Here is a 15799-nt window from a genome sequence, read left to right as displayed (position 1 = left end):
AAACAATAAAAAGATACCTTGAGACAAACAAAAATAAAAACACTAACCTAAAATATATGGGGCAGAGGCAGAGTACTTCTAAGATAAAAACATAGAGCAATACAGGGCTATTTCAAAAAGCAAGAAGAATCTCAAGTAAACAATCTAACCTTACACCTAAGAAACTAAAAAAAAAAAAAAAAAAAGAGAGAGAAGCAAACAAAGGCCAACACAAACAGAAAAAAGGAGATAATAAAGTTCAGAGCAGCAGTAAAAATATATATAGTCTAAAAAACACAAAAAATCAATGCAACCAAGAGGTGGTTCTTTAAATAGATTTAAAAAATTGATAAATCTTTAACAAACTCATCAAGGGAAAAAATAGAGAAAACCCAAATAAATAAAATTAGATATGAAAAAAATCAACTGACAACCGACACCACAGAATTACAATAGATTGTAAGAAAATTTTATGAAAAATTATATGCCGACAAATTAGACACTGTGGCAGAAATGGTTAAATTCACATAAATTTAACCCAGACTGAATTCATACAAATCTTCTCCGACTGAATAAAGAAGTCTCTCTTCATAATCAGAGAGACTTCTGGTCATGAAGGCAGCATAGGAAGACACGGCTCACCTCTTCATACAACCACATCAAAATTACAACTGAAATACAGAACAACTATCACTTAGAACTGTCAGAAATCAAGTTAAATGGAAGTCTGGCAACTAGAGAATTAAAGGAACCATATCCAGACTGGTAGGAGGGGTGCACATGCAGAATAGGGTGGTTCCACACCCATGTGTGGTGGATAAAAATTCAGGAAGAATATCTCAGGAGTTGAGGAGTGCCAGACCCACAGCAGCATCCCCAGCCCAGGATTCCAGTGCTAGGAAAAGAAGTCCCACAACTTCTGGCTGCAAAAACCAGAGGGGACCATGTCCATGGAAGAAACTTCTGGAGCCCAAGCAGTTTCTCTTCAAGAACTCACACATGGAGTCACCTACTCAGACACAATCCCTTGAGCTCAAGCACTGGGGTAGCAACTTGAAAGGTCCTAGTGGTATACAAGGAGAAACTGAAGTGTTTCTCCTTGGCATCAGGGCAAACAGAGGCTATTGCCCCTTTGCTAAACCCTCCCCACACAAAGTCAGTTGGCTGGTGCCATATCTGAGACTCCATCAACCTGGCTAACACTGTTTGATCCATCTTGGAGAGCCTCAGAGACTGCCCCACCCAAATTACGCGCCTGACCAAACTGCTTTTCCATATGGATGGCTGGTCTTGACTCCTGCTTCAAAACTTCCTGAATCCTATCAAACAAGTGATAGGTGGCTTTAGTGAGCCACAGGCCTGGCACCAGCAGCAGCCAGATTAGATTCACAGCTTGGTTTGCTTGGGAATTCCTAAGTCCAGCAGAAGTAGCAGCCATGTCAGATTGCTTTATAGCTCAGGCAGCGTGCCCCTGGCAAAACACAGGTGGGAACTGACTTGGTCTGAACCAACTGGAAAAAACCAGGGCCAGCGCACCCAGTGGACAGCTACAGCCCATGTTGGAGCACTACTTCCCTGCTGCTGCAAAACTAGTCCTCCATGGAGGGTAGATGTTGGTGACCTATGGTCCCAGCCAATCCTTGCAACTGAATGGCCTGAGTAAATTCCTCCTGTTTACCTGCCAACAACAACCAAAGCTGAACTACAAGAGTAGGGTATACTCAGCCCACACAAAGGTCATACCTCAAGTGCCCAGCTTGGTGATAAGGGAGGCTCTGCCACTGGACCCTATAGGACACTACTATATTACACCACACTACCAAGACATGGAGTCAAAACAGCTTTACCTAATACACAAACAAACATAGGGGTGGCTGTCAAAACAAAGACACAAAGATATGTGGCCCAAATGAAAGAACATATCAAAACTCCAGAAAAAGAACTAAGCAAAATGGAGATAAGCGCTCCATCAGATGCAGAGTTCAAAATACTGGTCATAAGGATGCTCAAGGAACTTAGTGAGGACCTCAGCTGCATTAAAAAGATCCAGTCAGAAATGAAGGATTCACTAATTTAAATAAAGAGCAATTTACAGGAAAATAACAGTAGAGTGGATGAGGCTGAGAATCAAATCAATGATTTGGAATATAAGGAACCAAAACAACCAATCAGAACAAGATGAAAAAACAATCCAAAACCATGAGATAGTATAAGCAGCCTCTGGGACAACTTCAGGAGGCCCAACATTTGCATCATAGGGGTGCCAAAAGGAGAAGAAAAAGAGTAAGAAATTCGAAATCTACCTGAAAAAACAGCGAAAGAAACTTCTAATTTGGGGAAGAAAATAGACATGCAAATCCAGGAAGCACAGAGAGCCCCAAACAAGATGGATGCAAGGAGGGCCACTCCAAGACACATCATAATTAAAATGCCAAAGGTTAAAGAAAGAAAGAGTCTTAAAAGCAGCAATACAAAAGAACTCAGTTATCAGAAGGTTGCCAGATGAGAGGGAGGTGTCAGAGAACAGATGAAGGAATGAGGGGATTAAGACGTACAAATTGGGGTCTTCTGACCAAGATGGAGGTATAAGTAGATACACTTTGCATCCTCTCACAACCAGAAGGACAAAAAATTTGAAAACAAAAAATAACCAGAAATGCCAGAAAATCAACCTGTATAGAAGTCTGACAATAAAGGAGTTAAAGAAAAAACATTCATTTAGACTGATAGGAGGGGTGGAGCAGGGCAGCTGGGGTAGAGAGGAGTCATGACAAGTCAGTGGCTGGAGGACCAGAGTGGGCAAGGCAGTGGCTACCAGACTGGGCGAGGTGGCAGATGGCAGAGCAGGAGGTCCCACATTTGCCTGCAGATAAACCAGGAGGAGAACTGGGCAGCCGGACAGACTGCACAACTCAGGGATCCAGCATGGGGAAATAAAACCTCAAAACCTCTGACTGAAAACACCTGTGGGGGTTGAGGTAGTGGGAGAAACTCCCAGCCTCACAGGAGAGTTCTGTGGAGAGACCCACCAGGCCCTAGAACATACACAAACCCACTCTCCCAAGAATCAGCATGCGCAGAAATACTCAATGAAATATTAGCAACCCTAATTCTGCCATATATTAAGATCATAAACCATGATCTAGTGGGATATATTCCTGAGATGCAAGAATGGTTTGATATCTGCAAATCAATTAACATAATATGCCACATAAAAACAAAAGTTAACAATCATATAATAATACCAATAGTTGCAAAAAAAGAATTTGAAAAAATCCAGTGTCCATTTATCACAAACACTTTCAGCAAAGGGGGAATAGACAGAAAATACCTCAGCACAATAAAGATCTCATATGGCAAGCCCACAACTACCATCAGACTCAACAGTGAAAGCGTTTTTCTTAAGATTTGAAACAAGACAAGAATAACTACTTTCACTACTTTTATTCACCATAGTACTGCAAGTCCTAGTCATAGCAATCAGGTAAGAAAAATAAATAAAGGTATGCAATTGAAAGGGCAGATGTAACACTCTCATTATTTGCAGATGGCATAATAGTATATAAATACTAAACACACACACAAAACTATTAGATGGATCTGGAGAGCATCATGCTAAGTGAAATAAGCCAGGTGGTGAACCATATGATCTCACCTTTAAGCAGAACCTAATAAACAGAACAAACAAGCAAGCAAAATATAACCAGAGACATTGAAATAAAGAACAAAATGACAGTAACCAGAGGCAAGGGGGCAAAGAGATAATGGTGGAAAATATGGTAAGGACCATCAAGGCATGTACAAGGGACATATGGACAAAGCCAAAGGGGGTAGGTTCGAGGGAGTGAGGTGGAGATGGGTGGGGCAGGAAGGCATGGTGGGGGGGAAAATGGAGACAACTATACTTGAATAACAATAAAACAATTATAAAAATAGATAAAACTTTAATTTGTACACAAATTTTACTGTGCATGAAATGATCACAGAACTTTCCAAAATTCAAGCAACTTTGAGATGTATACTTACATAAATAAAAGGTACACAAAAGTAAAAAAAACTATTAGAACTGATAAATGAATTTATAAATTTACAGGATACAAAATTAATATTTACAAATTGATTGCATCTTATATACCAATAACAAACTATCAGAACAATCTAATTTATATTAAAAAACATTACATCTAAAGAGTAACATAACTAATTGAATCCAAAAAATAATATACCTAGCAATAAATTTAACCAAGGAAACTATAAAACAATGAGGAATTTGAAGACAGAAATGCAAGCACGCATATACCATGCTCATGAATGAATAGAATTAAAATCGTTCAAATGTCCACACTACCCAAAGTAACTTACAAATTCAATGAAATCCCTATCGAAATACTACACTTTCCACTAATAATCCTACTATTTATATGAAACCAAAAAATACCTTGAATAGCCATGTAATCTAAAGAAAGAAAAACAAAAGTTGGAGGTATCATATATTACCTCATGTTCATGCATATGCTAGTTCTATGAAGTATTTATTAACATATGAAAAGTATTTATTAACATATTAAATGAAATAATGCATGCCACATACTTAGCACAGTTCTTTGCACAGATTAATAGATATTATTATTATTTGTTACCACAATTCTCACTACCTTATTTTAAATGATAAAGACAGATTTTGAAATGAGGTTCCACTGTATATTCTGAAAACTCATGAAGAGATGGAAGGTTTTTCAATTTAACAATGCAAGGCAATCAATAGACATATTTTTAAAAAATGGCTATCAACAACTGAACCTAAGAGAAGCAAAAACAAACACTAAGCAAACAACTAGAATAGGAACAGAATAACAGAAATGGAGATCACATGTAGGGTTATCAGTGGGGAGAGAGAAGGAAGAATGGGGCAAAAAAGGTACAGGGAATAAGAAGCATAATTGGTAGGCACAAAATAGACAGGGGTGGTTTAAAATAGTATTGGAAATGAAGAAGCCAAAGAACTTTTATGTACAACCAGTGGACATGAACTAAAGAGAGGGGAATGTTAGAGGGAGGGTAGTGAAGGATGGAGGGGGATAAAGGAGAAAAAAAAGGTAGACAACTGTAATAACATAATCAATAAATATATTTTAAAAAGAAAAAAATGACTATCATTAGTAAATCAACAAACAACAAGCGCTGACAAGGATGTGGAGAAAAGAGAACTGTAGCACATTGTCAGTGGGAATGCAGACTGGTACAGCCACTATGGAAATCAGTATGGAGTTTCCTCAAAAAATTAAAAATGAAATTGCCTTTTTTAAAAAGATTTTTTATTTATTTATCTTTAGAAGGGAAGAGAAGGAGAAAGGGAGAGAAATATCAATGTATGGTTGCTTCTCATGCATCCCCTGCTGGGAACTGGCCCCTGCTTGGAACTGGCCTGCAACCCAGGCATGTGCCCTGACTGGGAATCGATGAAATTGACTTTTTACCCAGCAATCCCACTTCTGGGAATACATCCTAAAAATCCTGAAAAACCAACTGAAAAGAGAATAAGAAGCCCTATGTTCACAGCAACATTATTTACAATAATAGCCAAGATCTGGAAACAGCCCAAGTTCCCATCAATATATGAGTGGATAAAATAATGTGGTACATGTTCACAATGGAATACTACTTGGCTGTAAAGAGGAAATCTTACCTTTTGGGACAGCATGGATGAACCTGGAAATTACTAGGCTAAGTGAAATAAGCCAGTCAGAGAAATACAAATACCATATGATATCACTTATATGTAGAAATCTAATGAGAAAAATAAACTGACAAACAAAATAGAAATAGCAATGGACACATGGAACAGACTGACAGCTGTCAGAGGGGAGGTGGTTTGGGAGTCTAGAAGAAATAAGGTGAAGGGATTAAAAAACTACACATAATATACATATAAATGTACATATACACATCACATAGACACAGACAACAGTGTGGTGATAGAGGAAAGGGAATATGGTAGGCAGAGAGCAAAAAAGGGATAAATGAGGACAGAAAGAGACTTTCCTTTGAGCAACGGGCACATGATGCAGTATGAATACAATGTTTTTTGAGTTATACAATTGAAATCTGTATGCTTTTGTGAGCCAATGTCACCCCAATAAATGAAACAAGAACATAAATAAAATTTAAAAATAATATATAAAGTGAACCAAAAAACCCCCAGAATTTATTTAAAAATACTGTGAAAAATATTTTTATTTAAAAATTTATTTTAAAATATTTATTTTAAAATAAATATTTTTACTTAAAAATATTTATTACTACGTTTAAACTTCAGTCACCTTCAAAGTGTTCTCCAATTGATGTAATTAACCTATCGAGACATCTTTCTCTACTTCTCAAATCAGTTTTTGACCTCATTGATTTTAATGTCTTTAGTGCTTCTGTTGTTTTTTGTTTCACCTCTTCTACATCAGCAAAATGTTTCCCTTTGAGGACTTTTTTTTCATCCAGGGAAACAAAAAAAATGTCACTTGGGGCAGGATATGGTGAATATGGAGGGTGAGGCATGGGAGTTATACTGGTTTTGTTCAAAAACTGCTGAACCCTCAGTGCAGTGTGGGAAGGTATGCTAGTTAATCACCTTTCATAAAATGGGCAAACACGTTGAAAGAGTCTTCAAAAAAAAATTCACTGAAGCTGAACACAGTCTCACAACAATGCCATCTGGCACACTGATACAGATGGGTTTCTAGAACACTCATCTAGCACGGGAAGCCTATACTACAAGAGGCCCACCCTCAATAAGATAATTCTTTTTTTTAAGGATTTTTTAAATTTATTTATCTTTAGAGGGGAAGGGAGAGAGAAGGAAAGAAACATCAATGTATGGTTGCCTCCCACGAGTACCCTGCTGGGAATTGGCCTGCAACCCAGGCATGCGCCCTGACTGGGAACCGAATCATGACCGTGTGGTTCGTAGGCCCATGCTCAATCCACTGAGCCACACCAGCCAGGGCTCAATAAGATAATTCTGATTTTGGGGGGGGGTTCCCCCCTCAGATGATACAAAAAGTATTTTTTTCATGAAAGTATACATCTTTTTCTAAACAGGAACAAATCTACTAAGGTCACATTGTTTCAAATTGTTGCAAATCTCTTTGATGTCTAACAAGAAAAAAGTCTGGATTCCTATATATAGTACTCTATCAATCATTTATGTAATAATATCATGGTTAACATACACGGATAAAATCTGATTTCACACAGATATGTCATGGATAAATAGAAAAAAAACTGATGCCAGGCCATGTCAGGGTTTCATTTCTTTAATGAAACCCTCAGGAAGGTAGCCAGATAAGGAGTCATCCACAGGTGACTTCAAGAGTAGGAGGCTCCAGGATGCTCATTTCCTATTGCACAAAGAATTACCAATATAAACTAAATAACCAAAGATATGGCAGATCAAATATTTTGGCCATAGTCAATGTCTTTGCAATTTGTGGGAGGAAAAAGAAGACTAGCACATACCATTTGCTCCACAAGGAGAGGTATGTTCTACTCTTTAAGAACCTTCCTCTCTATCCTTCTTAGAAAGAGAAGCTGGACTTACTGTTGAAAAATAATCTCCAGCTTGTTAACATTTCAAGAGGGAAAATTCTATTTAGCATATTGGAACAGTGGCATAACTATGCTTAAGATTTCTAATACACTTTTTACCCAAGTCCCACTGAGCAATTAAATCTCATTTGAAAAAAGAAAGAAACATTGATATTTTTCTTGTTTGTAGATGCATAACAAATTAAACTGGCCCTCAATCAGAGTCTTTAGTAAAAATAAATTAAAGCTCATATCCTAGAGACCTGGGAAACAACCTGGCTGGCATCCTGGTCTCACCAGTTACACATGACCTGTGATCCCACCTAATACTGACCTGTAAAGAGAAGAGACCCTTTCAGCAGGTCTTTCCCGGCAACTTCTTTTTTCAGGAATGCAAACTCTTCCATCAAGAGTTCAACATGTTCCTCATGCAAGACTTTCCCTGTCAACACAAGAATGGAATAAAAATTCAGTCACCAGCAATTGTGTATAGCTGTGCATCCCAGAGTGTAAATCTGTTTTCCTCCAGCATAGGACATACAGCTCTTGAAACCACTGTGTTGACTACTACAGTCTTATATACCCCAGGTGTAGGTCGTACCAATTCTAAAATTACAACAGGAATAAAAATCTAAGAAGGTGAGATAATCTCCACCTGCCTCAAAGACAGTATGAGACTAGGCAAATATCTGAGAAACAGCTGACTGTTCCAGACAGAAGAGAATAGGGCTGAATAAAAATCTAAGACACAAAAAGAAGAAAGAGATTGTTGAGATTAAAGGAGATGAGCTAAAATTAGATTTTATTTGAATGAACTGGAAGAACCAGATGACTTTCTAAATTATTCAGGTTGGAGGGAAGATAAAACCTTTATAATCATAACAAACATTTTGAATTCTACAGAAAACCTGTTAAAATTTTTTTCTCTAGTGGCCTTTTTATTTCTAAGGTAGATACTTCATAAAATACCCAAGCTATTTTAGAATTAACTGCAAAATGTGTTTATGATTTACGCTTTCACTGACGCAGACACAAATCTGGGTCATTGGAAGATGCTCCTAGAACATCGGCTTTTGCTTAACCCAGACTCACAGAAAATACTGCAGAATGTGGTAGGTTTGATTTGCATCCACTAAGTGGGCAGGAATGTTTTCTGAGACTCCAGAGAAATCAACATGTGGGAGAGTACGATCCCTCCTAACCACTCCCTAATCCATAAGTAATAGCAAACAAAGCTTCTTATAATAAGTGTAATTTCTTTTCTGTGGATGGCTGTCCATACATGCATGTTTATAAGGGGACATTGGGCATCTGTGTAGTTAAACTATGTTTCAGACAATGTTGTATTCTCTCTAGCATCATTTCTATATTTCTATTTCTGCATTTCTACATCCATGGAAATCCATATCCATATCCATGGTCACTAAGGAAATTTTATATCTTTCAACTACATTTTTGTTTTTCTTTCATTCCCTCAATTCTCTTGTGATAAATATGGCAACCACATCTACACATATATACACAAATGCACACACATATATTCATATACATATATTCCCAGATCACTTCACTGAAAGAATTTAGAAGCAAAAAACTTAAAAAGCAAAAGCATTGAGCACACCTAGCTTACAATCTTTTGTAATATTTATTGTTCCTGGAGAGAAAGAGAAACATTGACCCAGTGTTCTATTTATTTATGCATCCATTAGTTGATTCCTTTTTAAAAAATATCTTATTTATTTATCTTTAGAGGGGAAGGAAAGGAGAGGAGAGAAACATCAATGCATGGTTGCCTCTCGTGCGTCCCCTGCTGGGAACTGGCCTGCAACCCAGACATGTGCCCCGACCAGGAATTGAACCAGGAATCGAACCGCGATCCCTTGGTTCGCAAGCCCGCACTCAATCCACTGAGCTACACCAGCCAGGGCTGACTCCTTTTAAAAACAAATTATTGTCATTGGTTGATTCTTGTATGTGCCCTGCCTGGGTATCAATCTGCAACCTTAGCATATAGGGACAACGTTCTAACCAACTGAGCTATGTGGCCAGGGCTTGCATACAAATCCTGGCATCAAAATATCACTTACTTCAATGTTGGTGCAAATGTACATTCATGCGGCCACTGAAAAAAACAGTATGGAGGTTCCTCAGAAAACTAAAGATAGAACTATTACATGATCAAGTAATTCCACTTCTGGGCATTTATCTGAAGGAAAAACACTAACTTCAAAAAATATATGCAACCCTATGTTCACTGCAGCATTATTTACAATAGCCAAGACATGGAAAGAATCTAAGTGTCCACTGATGGATGAATGGATAAAGAAAATGTGATCTCATATATATGTCTATGTCTATATGAATAGACATAAAATAATGGCATCTATATGACGTTATTTGACCATGACAAGAAAATCTTACCATCTGAGACAATACGGACCTTGAGGGCATTATTCTGAGTAAAATTAGTCAAACAGAAAAGAAAAAACACCATATGACTTCCCTTATACGTGGAATCTAAAACCACACACCAATAGATACAGAGAAGGGATTGGTGGTTGCCAGAGGTGGGAGGTAACAGAAGATCAAGATAGGTAAAGGTGACCACAAAGTATAAACTTCCTGCTCTAAAATAAATAAATTTGAGAATGTTAATGTACAGCATGGTGACTATAATCATTATTTACCTGTATATCTGAAAGTTGCTAAGAGTAAATCTTAAAAGTTTCATAGGAGAAAAACTGTAATTATGTGTAGTAATGGATATTAACTAGACTTATTATGGTGATCACTTTAATATATATATATATATAAATATCAAATAATCATGATGTATATCTGAAGCTAGTATGTTACATGTCAATTATATCTCAAATTTTTAAAATATTAATTAAAATGCCATTCACCACTAAATGAATTATGGCTCTGTGAAGAAAGTCTAATTGTAGGGCTGAGGCAGAAATAGCACACAACGAACATAAACCATTTTATATAAGAAAGCAAAGAATTGCTCAAAGAATAACAGAAACATAACAAAACAAGAGGTAGCATGAAGAGGTCCCCATTGACCAAATATGAAAAATTGAATATCAAAATAATGAAAATGGATTATAAAAAGAAACCATGAATCCATACTAATATAAATACATAATCAGAAAGTATAATAAATAATATTTACCAAGTTTCAAACTACCTCCCCACAAAATAATAATTAATTATAAAGGGAGAAATAAGCTTTCATTGGAGCAGCCTATCAAACACCACCTTAATCAAACAGTGTCGTTATTAATGAACAAATTGAAATTCAATAGCACCTGATAGGATGCAATATGAAGAACGCAAGACCACTTCTACAATATTCTTATTAAAGATGAATATCCCAAATATAATCATGAAGAAACACCAGGTAAAACCAAAGTTAGGAACATTATAAAAGTGACATGACAACTGAAGACTATATGTGATTCTAAACTAAATCATTTTGCTATAAATAACATTAGGAAAACTAGGAAATTTTAAATGAGGTCCAATGATTAGACTGTAGTGTGCATCTGTGTATTTCCCTAGTTTTTCATTTTTTTAAAGTTGAGGAATAACTGAAAAATGTAATTGTAAATATTTAAAGTATATAACTTATTGATTTGATATACATATTTATACATTGTGAAATGACTATGAAAATCAAGGTACTTACATTCATCATCTCATACAGTCAACATTTTATGTGTGTGTGTAATAAGAATGCTTAATATCTATTCTCAGTAACTTGCAACTATACCATACTATTAAATATAATTACTATTATGACATTACATCTTCAGAACTTATAATGGAAAATTTGTAGCCTTTTTCTTACACCACCCTATTTTCCCTTCCTCCCAGCCCCAAGCAACTACTGTTTTGATTTCTGTTTCTATAAAGTCTTGGGGATTTTATTATCTTTTTGGATTCTACATGCAAGTGAAGCCATAAGATACGTCTTTCTCTGGCTTTATTCACTTAGCCTAACATATTCTAAGTTCATCTATGTTGCAGCAAATGAAAGAATTTCCTTCTTTCTCATGGCTGAATATTTATTTGCACAGGGTGGGGCAAATGTAGGCTTACAGTTGTGAGTACATGAAACAGTTTATTCTATTATTTACTAATCATTGTATCATTTTCCATATGAACTACTGTAAATGTACTTTTGCCCCACCCTGTATATATGAGGTCTGTCTGGAAAAAGTCCAGCCATTGTTAATATAACAAGAACAGTTTGTGTGGCATCAACATAACCTGGCAGTCAAGAAGAATGAACTGGAATGCGCAAGTATGTACAATGATGACTTCACTGTACTAGACAGTGGGGGTGGCAGGTGCCATTGAGTGAGCACATGTACTGGGTGTCCATAACATTCAAAATGACAGAGCAAGTAGAGCAACAAATCTTCATCAAATTTTGCTTTAAGCTTGAACATTCCTCTGTGAGAACTATTCAGATGATTCAGAAGGCCACAGCTATGGGCAACTGGTGATTGACAGCTTAATCACTACAATGCCTGCTCAGGCATCATGCCTTGTGCAGTGTTTTCTGGAGAAACACCAAATCACCCAGGTGACTCAGACTCCCTACAACCAGGTTTGGCGCCCTGCAACTTCTGTTTTTTACCAAAACTAAAATCACATTTGAAAGGGAAGAGATTTTTGGACATTAATGAGATTCAGGAAAATATGACAGGGCAGCTGTTGGTGATTGGAACTATGTGAGGTTCCAAGGTGCCTACTTTGAAGGGGACTGAGGTATCTTTGTCCAATGTACAATGTTTCTTGTATCTTCTTCAATAAATGTCTCTATTTTTCATATGACATGACTTGGTACTTTGAAAAGATCTCATACATATGTCCCATTACTTTTTATCCTTTCATCAATGGAAGTACATTTGGGTTGTTTCCATTTCTCTGTTATTGTGTGAACAATACTATAATGAACACAGGGTGCCTATATCTCTTCAATATACTGATGGCAATTCCATTGGATACATACTCAGGTGTGGGATTGCTGGATCATATGGTAGTTCTGTTTTTAATATTTTGAAAACCCACCATATTCTTTCCCATAGTGGGTGCATCAATTTACATTTCCACTAAGAGTACCACAGGGTTGCCTTTTCTTCACATGCTTGCCAACTCTTGTTATCTTATCTTCTTGATGATAGCCATACAGATGTGTGGTGATATCTCATTTTGATTTTGATTGTATTTATGTGATGATAAGTGATGCTGAGTAGCTTTGAATGTATCTGTTGGCCTCCTGTATATCTTCTTTGGAAATATATGCATTCTTCTAGCTACTTTCCAACGTGATTATTTGCTTTTTGCTATTTGTTTTATGAGTTCCTTATATTTTAGACATTAACTCCTTATATGTCCATATATGTATATGTATATATATATATATATATATATCCCATTATATATCTATATAACCCCTTATATATATTTGCTACATGTATATTTATATAGTTTTCTTATTCTGTAGGTTGCCAATTCAACTGGTTGTTTCCTCTGCTGTGCAGCTCTTTTGGTTAATGTAAACCTATTTGTTTATTTTAGCTTTCATTACCTGTGCACCTTGGATCTTATCCAATAAATCATTGCCAAAACCAGTGTCAAGGACTCAGGGATTTGTCCCTGTTTTCTTCTAGGAGTTTGTTTCAGGAGAAGTCTTTTTTATGGCTTCACTTGTCTTTGATACATATCAAGATATTTTTTTGTAATTGGTGGTAAGAGTACAGGTCCAGGTTTATTTTTCTGTATGTGAATATAGTTTTCCCAATAGCACTGACTGGAGACTCTTTCTCTATTGGGTGTTCTTGGTGTCCTATGGCAAAAATAAAGGGGTTTATGGCTGGGCTCTCTATTTTGTTCCACTGCTGTTTGCCTGTTTTTATGTCAACATCCATACTGTTTTGATAACTATAGTTTTGTATAGGTTGGAATCAGGAAGTGTGATGCTTACACTTTTTCTATTCTCTATATTTTTTTTGCTATTTTGGGGCATTTGTGGTTTTATATAAATTTCAGAAGTTTCTTTTTCTATTTCTGTGAAAAATGCCATTGGGATTTTGACAGGGGTTGCACTAAATCTGTAGATTGTTTTGGACACTATGGTCATTTAAAAAATATCAATTCTTCCAACCCAAGAACATGGAATATATTTCCAGTATTTGTGTCTTCTTGATTGATTTCATCATTTCATCAATGTCTTAAAGAGTTTCCAGTGTACAGGTCTTCCATCTCTCTCATTAAATTTATTTCTAAATTGGTTTTTTGTTTGTTTGTTTGGATTATACCGTAAATGAGATTTATTATTTCTTTTTTAAAATTTATTTTAATTGTTCAAGTACAGTTTTCTGTTTTAATTTCTCTTTCACATGACTGTTAATGTACCAAAATGCAACTGATTTCTCTATGTTGCTTTAGTATTCTACTAAACTTTACTGAATATAACAGTTTTCAATGGAGTCTTTAAGGTATTACATGTATAAGATCCTCTCATCTACAAACATAATCAATTTTAATTTTTCCATTCTTATATGGATGTCTTTTATTTCTTTTGCTTGCCTAATTATTCTAGCTTTGGATTTTAGTGGGCATCTTGTCTTGACCTGAATCTTAGAGGAAAAGCACTAAGTCAACTGAATGAGTCAACTAAATGTGTCAATGCTGGGAATGTTTTCAATGCTATTATGGATAAAGACATCTGAACAGTTGTGGTTCTTGGAAATTCTATCTTATTTGAAATGAGATCCTCATCTCTATAATTCTACTCCCTACCAAATAAGTTGGTGCCACAAAATAATTCTATGCCCTGACAACAGAATACAACATAAATACATTTTCTCTTTCTTAAACATCTTAAGATTTTTCTTCCTTTTTTTACATCAAATATTTAAACTGTTTTAGAAATTTTTTTTTCAAATTATGTTTAGCTCGAAAAATTTGCTTCTGGCCTGGCTGGTGTGGCTCAGTGAACTGAGTGCCAGCCTGTGAATCAATGGGTCACTGGTTGGATTCCCAGTCAGGGTACATGCATAGGTTGTGGGCCAAGTCCCCAGTTGGGGGTGCATGAGAGGCAACCACACATTTATGTTTCCCTCCCTCTTTTTTTTCCCCTCCATTCCCCTCTCTCTAAAAATAAATAAAATCTTAAAAAAATAAAATTTGATTGTTTTTGTTTTGAGGGATTATGCTGTGAATGCAAACTGTTACACTCTTAATTATTGAATGATTTATTTTATTCCATATTACTAAAACAAATTATGTTAATTACAGAAAACTTTAAAATACAGAAAAATACAAAGCAAGTAAAATCACCCAAACTGCCACTAGTAAGAAATAACCAGTATGAAACAAATTGTCCATACATCTGTATTTATATTTAAATACCATCATACAGTTTTATAATGTGCATTTTGAATTTAGCCTTATGTCTTTTCTTATGACAATAACAATCTTCATGATTTTTAGAGCCTGCAGTACAGGCTAAAAAAATGAATAAATCATATTAAACATTAACCATTTTCTTAGTATTAAGTACCAATTTCTTAATTTTTTCCTATCAAAATATTGGCATAACACTTTTTTACAAAGGTTTTAAAAATATTTCTGTAAAATGTTTATAAAAATGAACTTTTTAATGTCCTTTGATACATATTTTATATGTATTACAAAATTGCCAAATTGCTAAGGTAATAATGTTGCATGAAGAGCTTTCGAATTACTGTGTATTAGCATTCCACTTTCGGTCAAATTCTCCCTGCTCAACTTTGCTTGCCCTTACTGTTCTAAATTTATTTTAGTTTTTACTTTAGTTTTTTAATTTTTCTAGTAAAAACACATAAAATTTACAATATGAACCATTCTAAAGTATGCAGTCCTATAGTGTTAACTAAATTCAAACTGTTATGCACAAGATCAAAAGTCAAGGTTCTTCCATGTTTGTGACAAGATTTCCTTCTTCCTCAAGACAATATTCCATTATATATGCACACACATATATATATGTCATTTTCTTTATCCATCTGTCAACAAATATTTGGGTTTCTCCCATCTCTTAGCTATTGTAAATTGTGTATGATAAATATGGGTGTGCAAATATCTCTTCCAGAGCCCTTGAGTTTTCAAAATATACCTTGAAGTGGGATTGCAGGATCATATGGTAATCCTATTTGCAATTTTTTCAGAAACCTCTGTATTT

The 15799-nt window shown here is 35.7% G+C and overlaps 1 protein-coding gene across 2 annotated transcripts in view; it reads right to left on the bottom strand.

The window, feature by feature from the left end:
- The window catches only part of BLVRA (biliverdin reductase A), a 212587-nt gene that overhangs the window by 10476 nt on the left and 186312 nt on the right, over positions 1 to 15799 (bottom strand). For both annotated transcript variants that reach the window (XM_037035394.1, XM_037035395.1), the window contains one exon: positions 7892 to 7999. In XM_037035394.1, coding sequence (XP_036891289.1) covers positions 7892 to 7999 — 108 coding nt within the window. The remainder of the gene's footprint in view (positions 1 to 7891; positions 8000 to 15799) is intronic.

Source organism: Sturnira hondurensis, unplaced genomic scaffold (genome assembly GCF_014824575.4).
Source record: "Sturnira hondurensis isolate 20B ecotype Veracruz unplaced genomic scaffold, ASM1482457v3 Scaffold0022305, whole genome shotgun sequence".
In the NCBI taxonomy this organism is placed as follows: Eukaryota; Metazoa; Chordata; class Mammalia; order Chiroptera; family Phyllostomidae; genus Sturnira; species Sturnira hondurensis.
The sequence above is the reverse complement of the archived record's forward strand: the minus strand, read 5'-3'. Positions and strand labels throughout refer to the sequence as shown.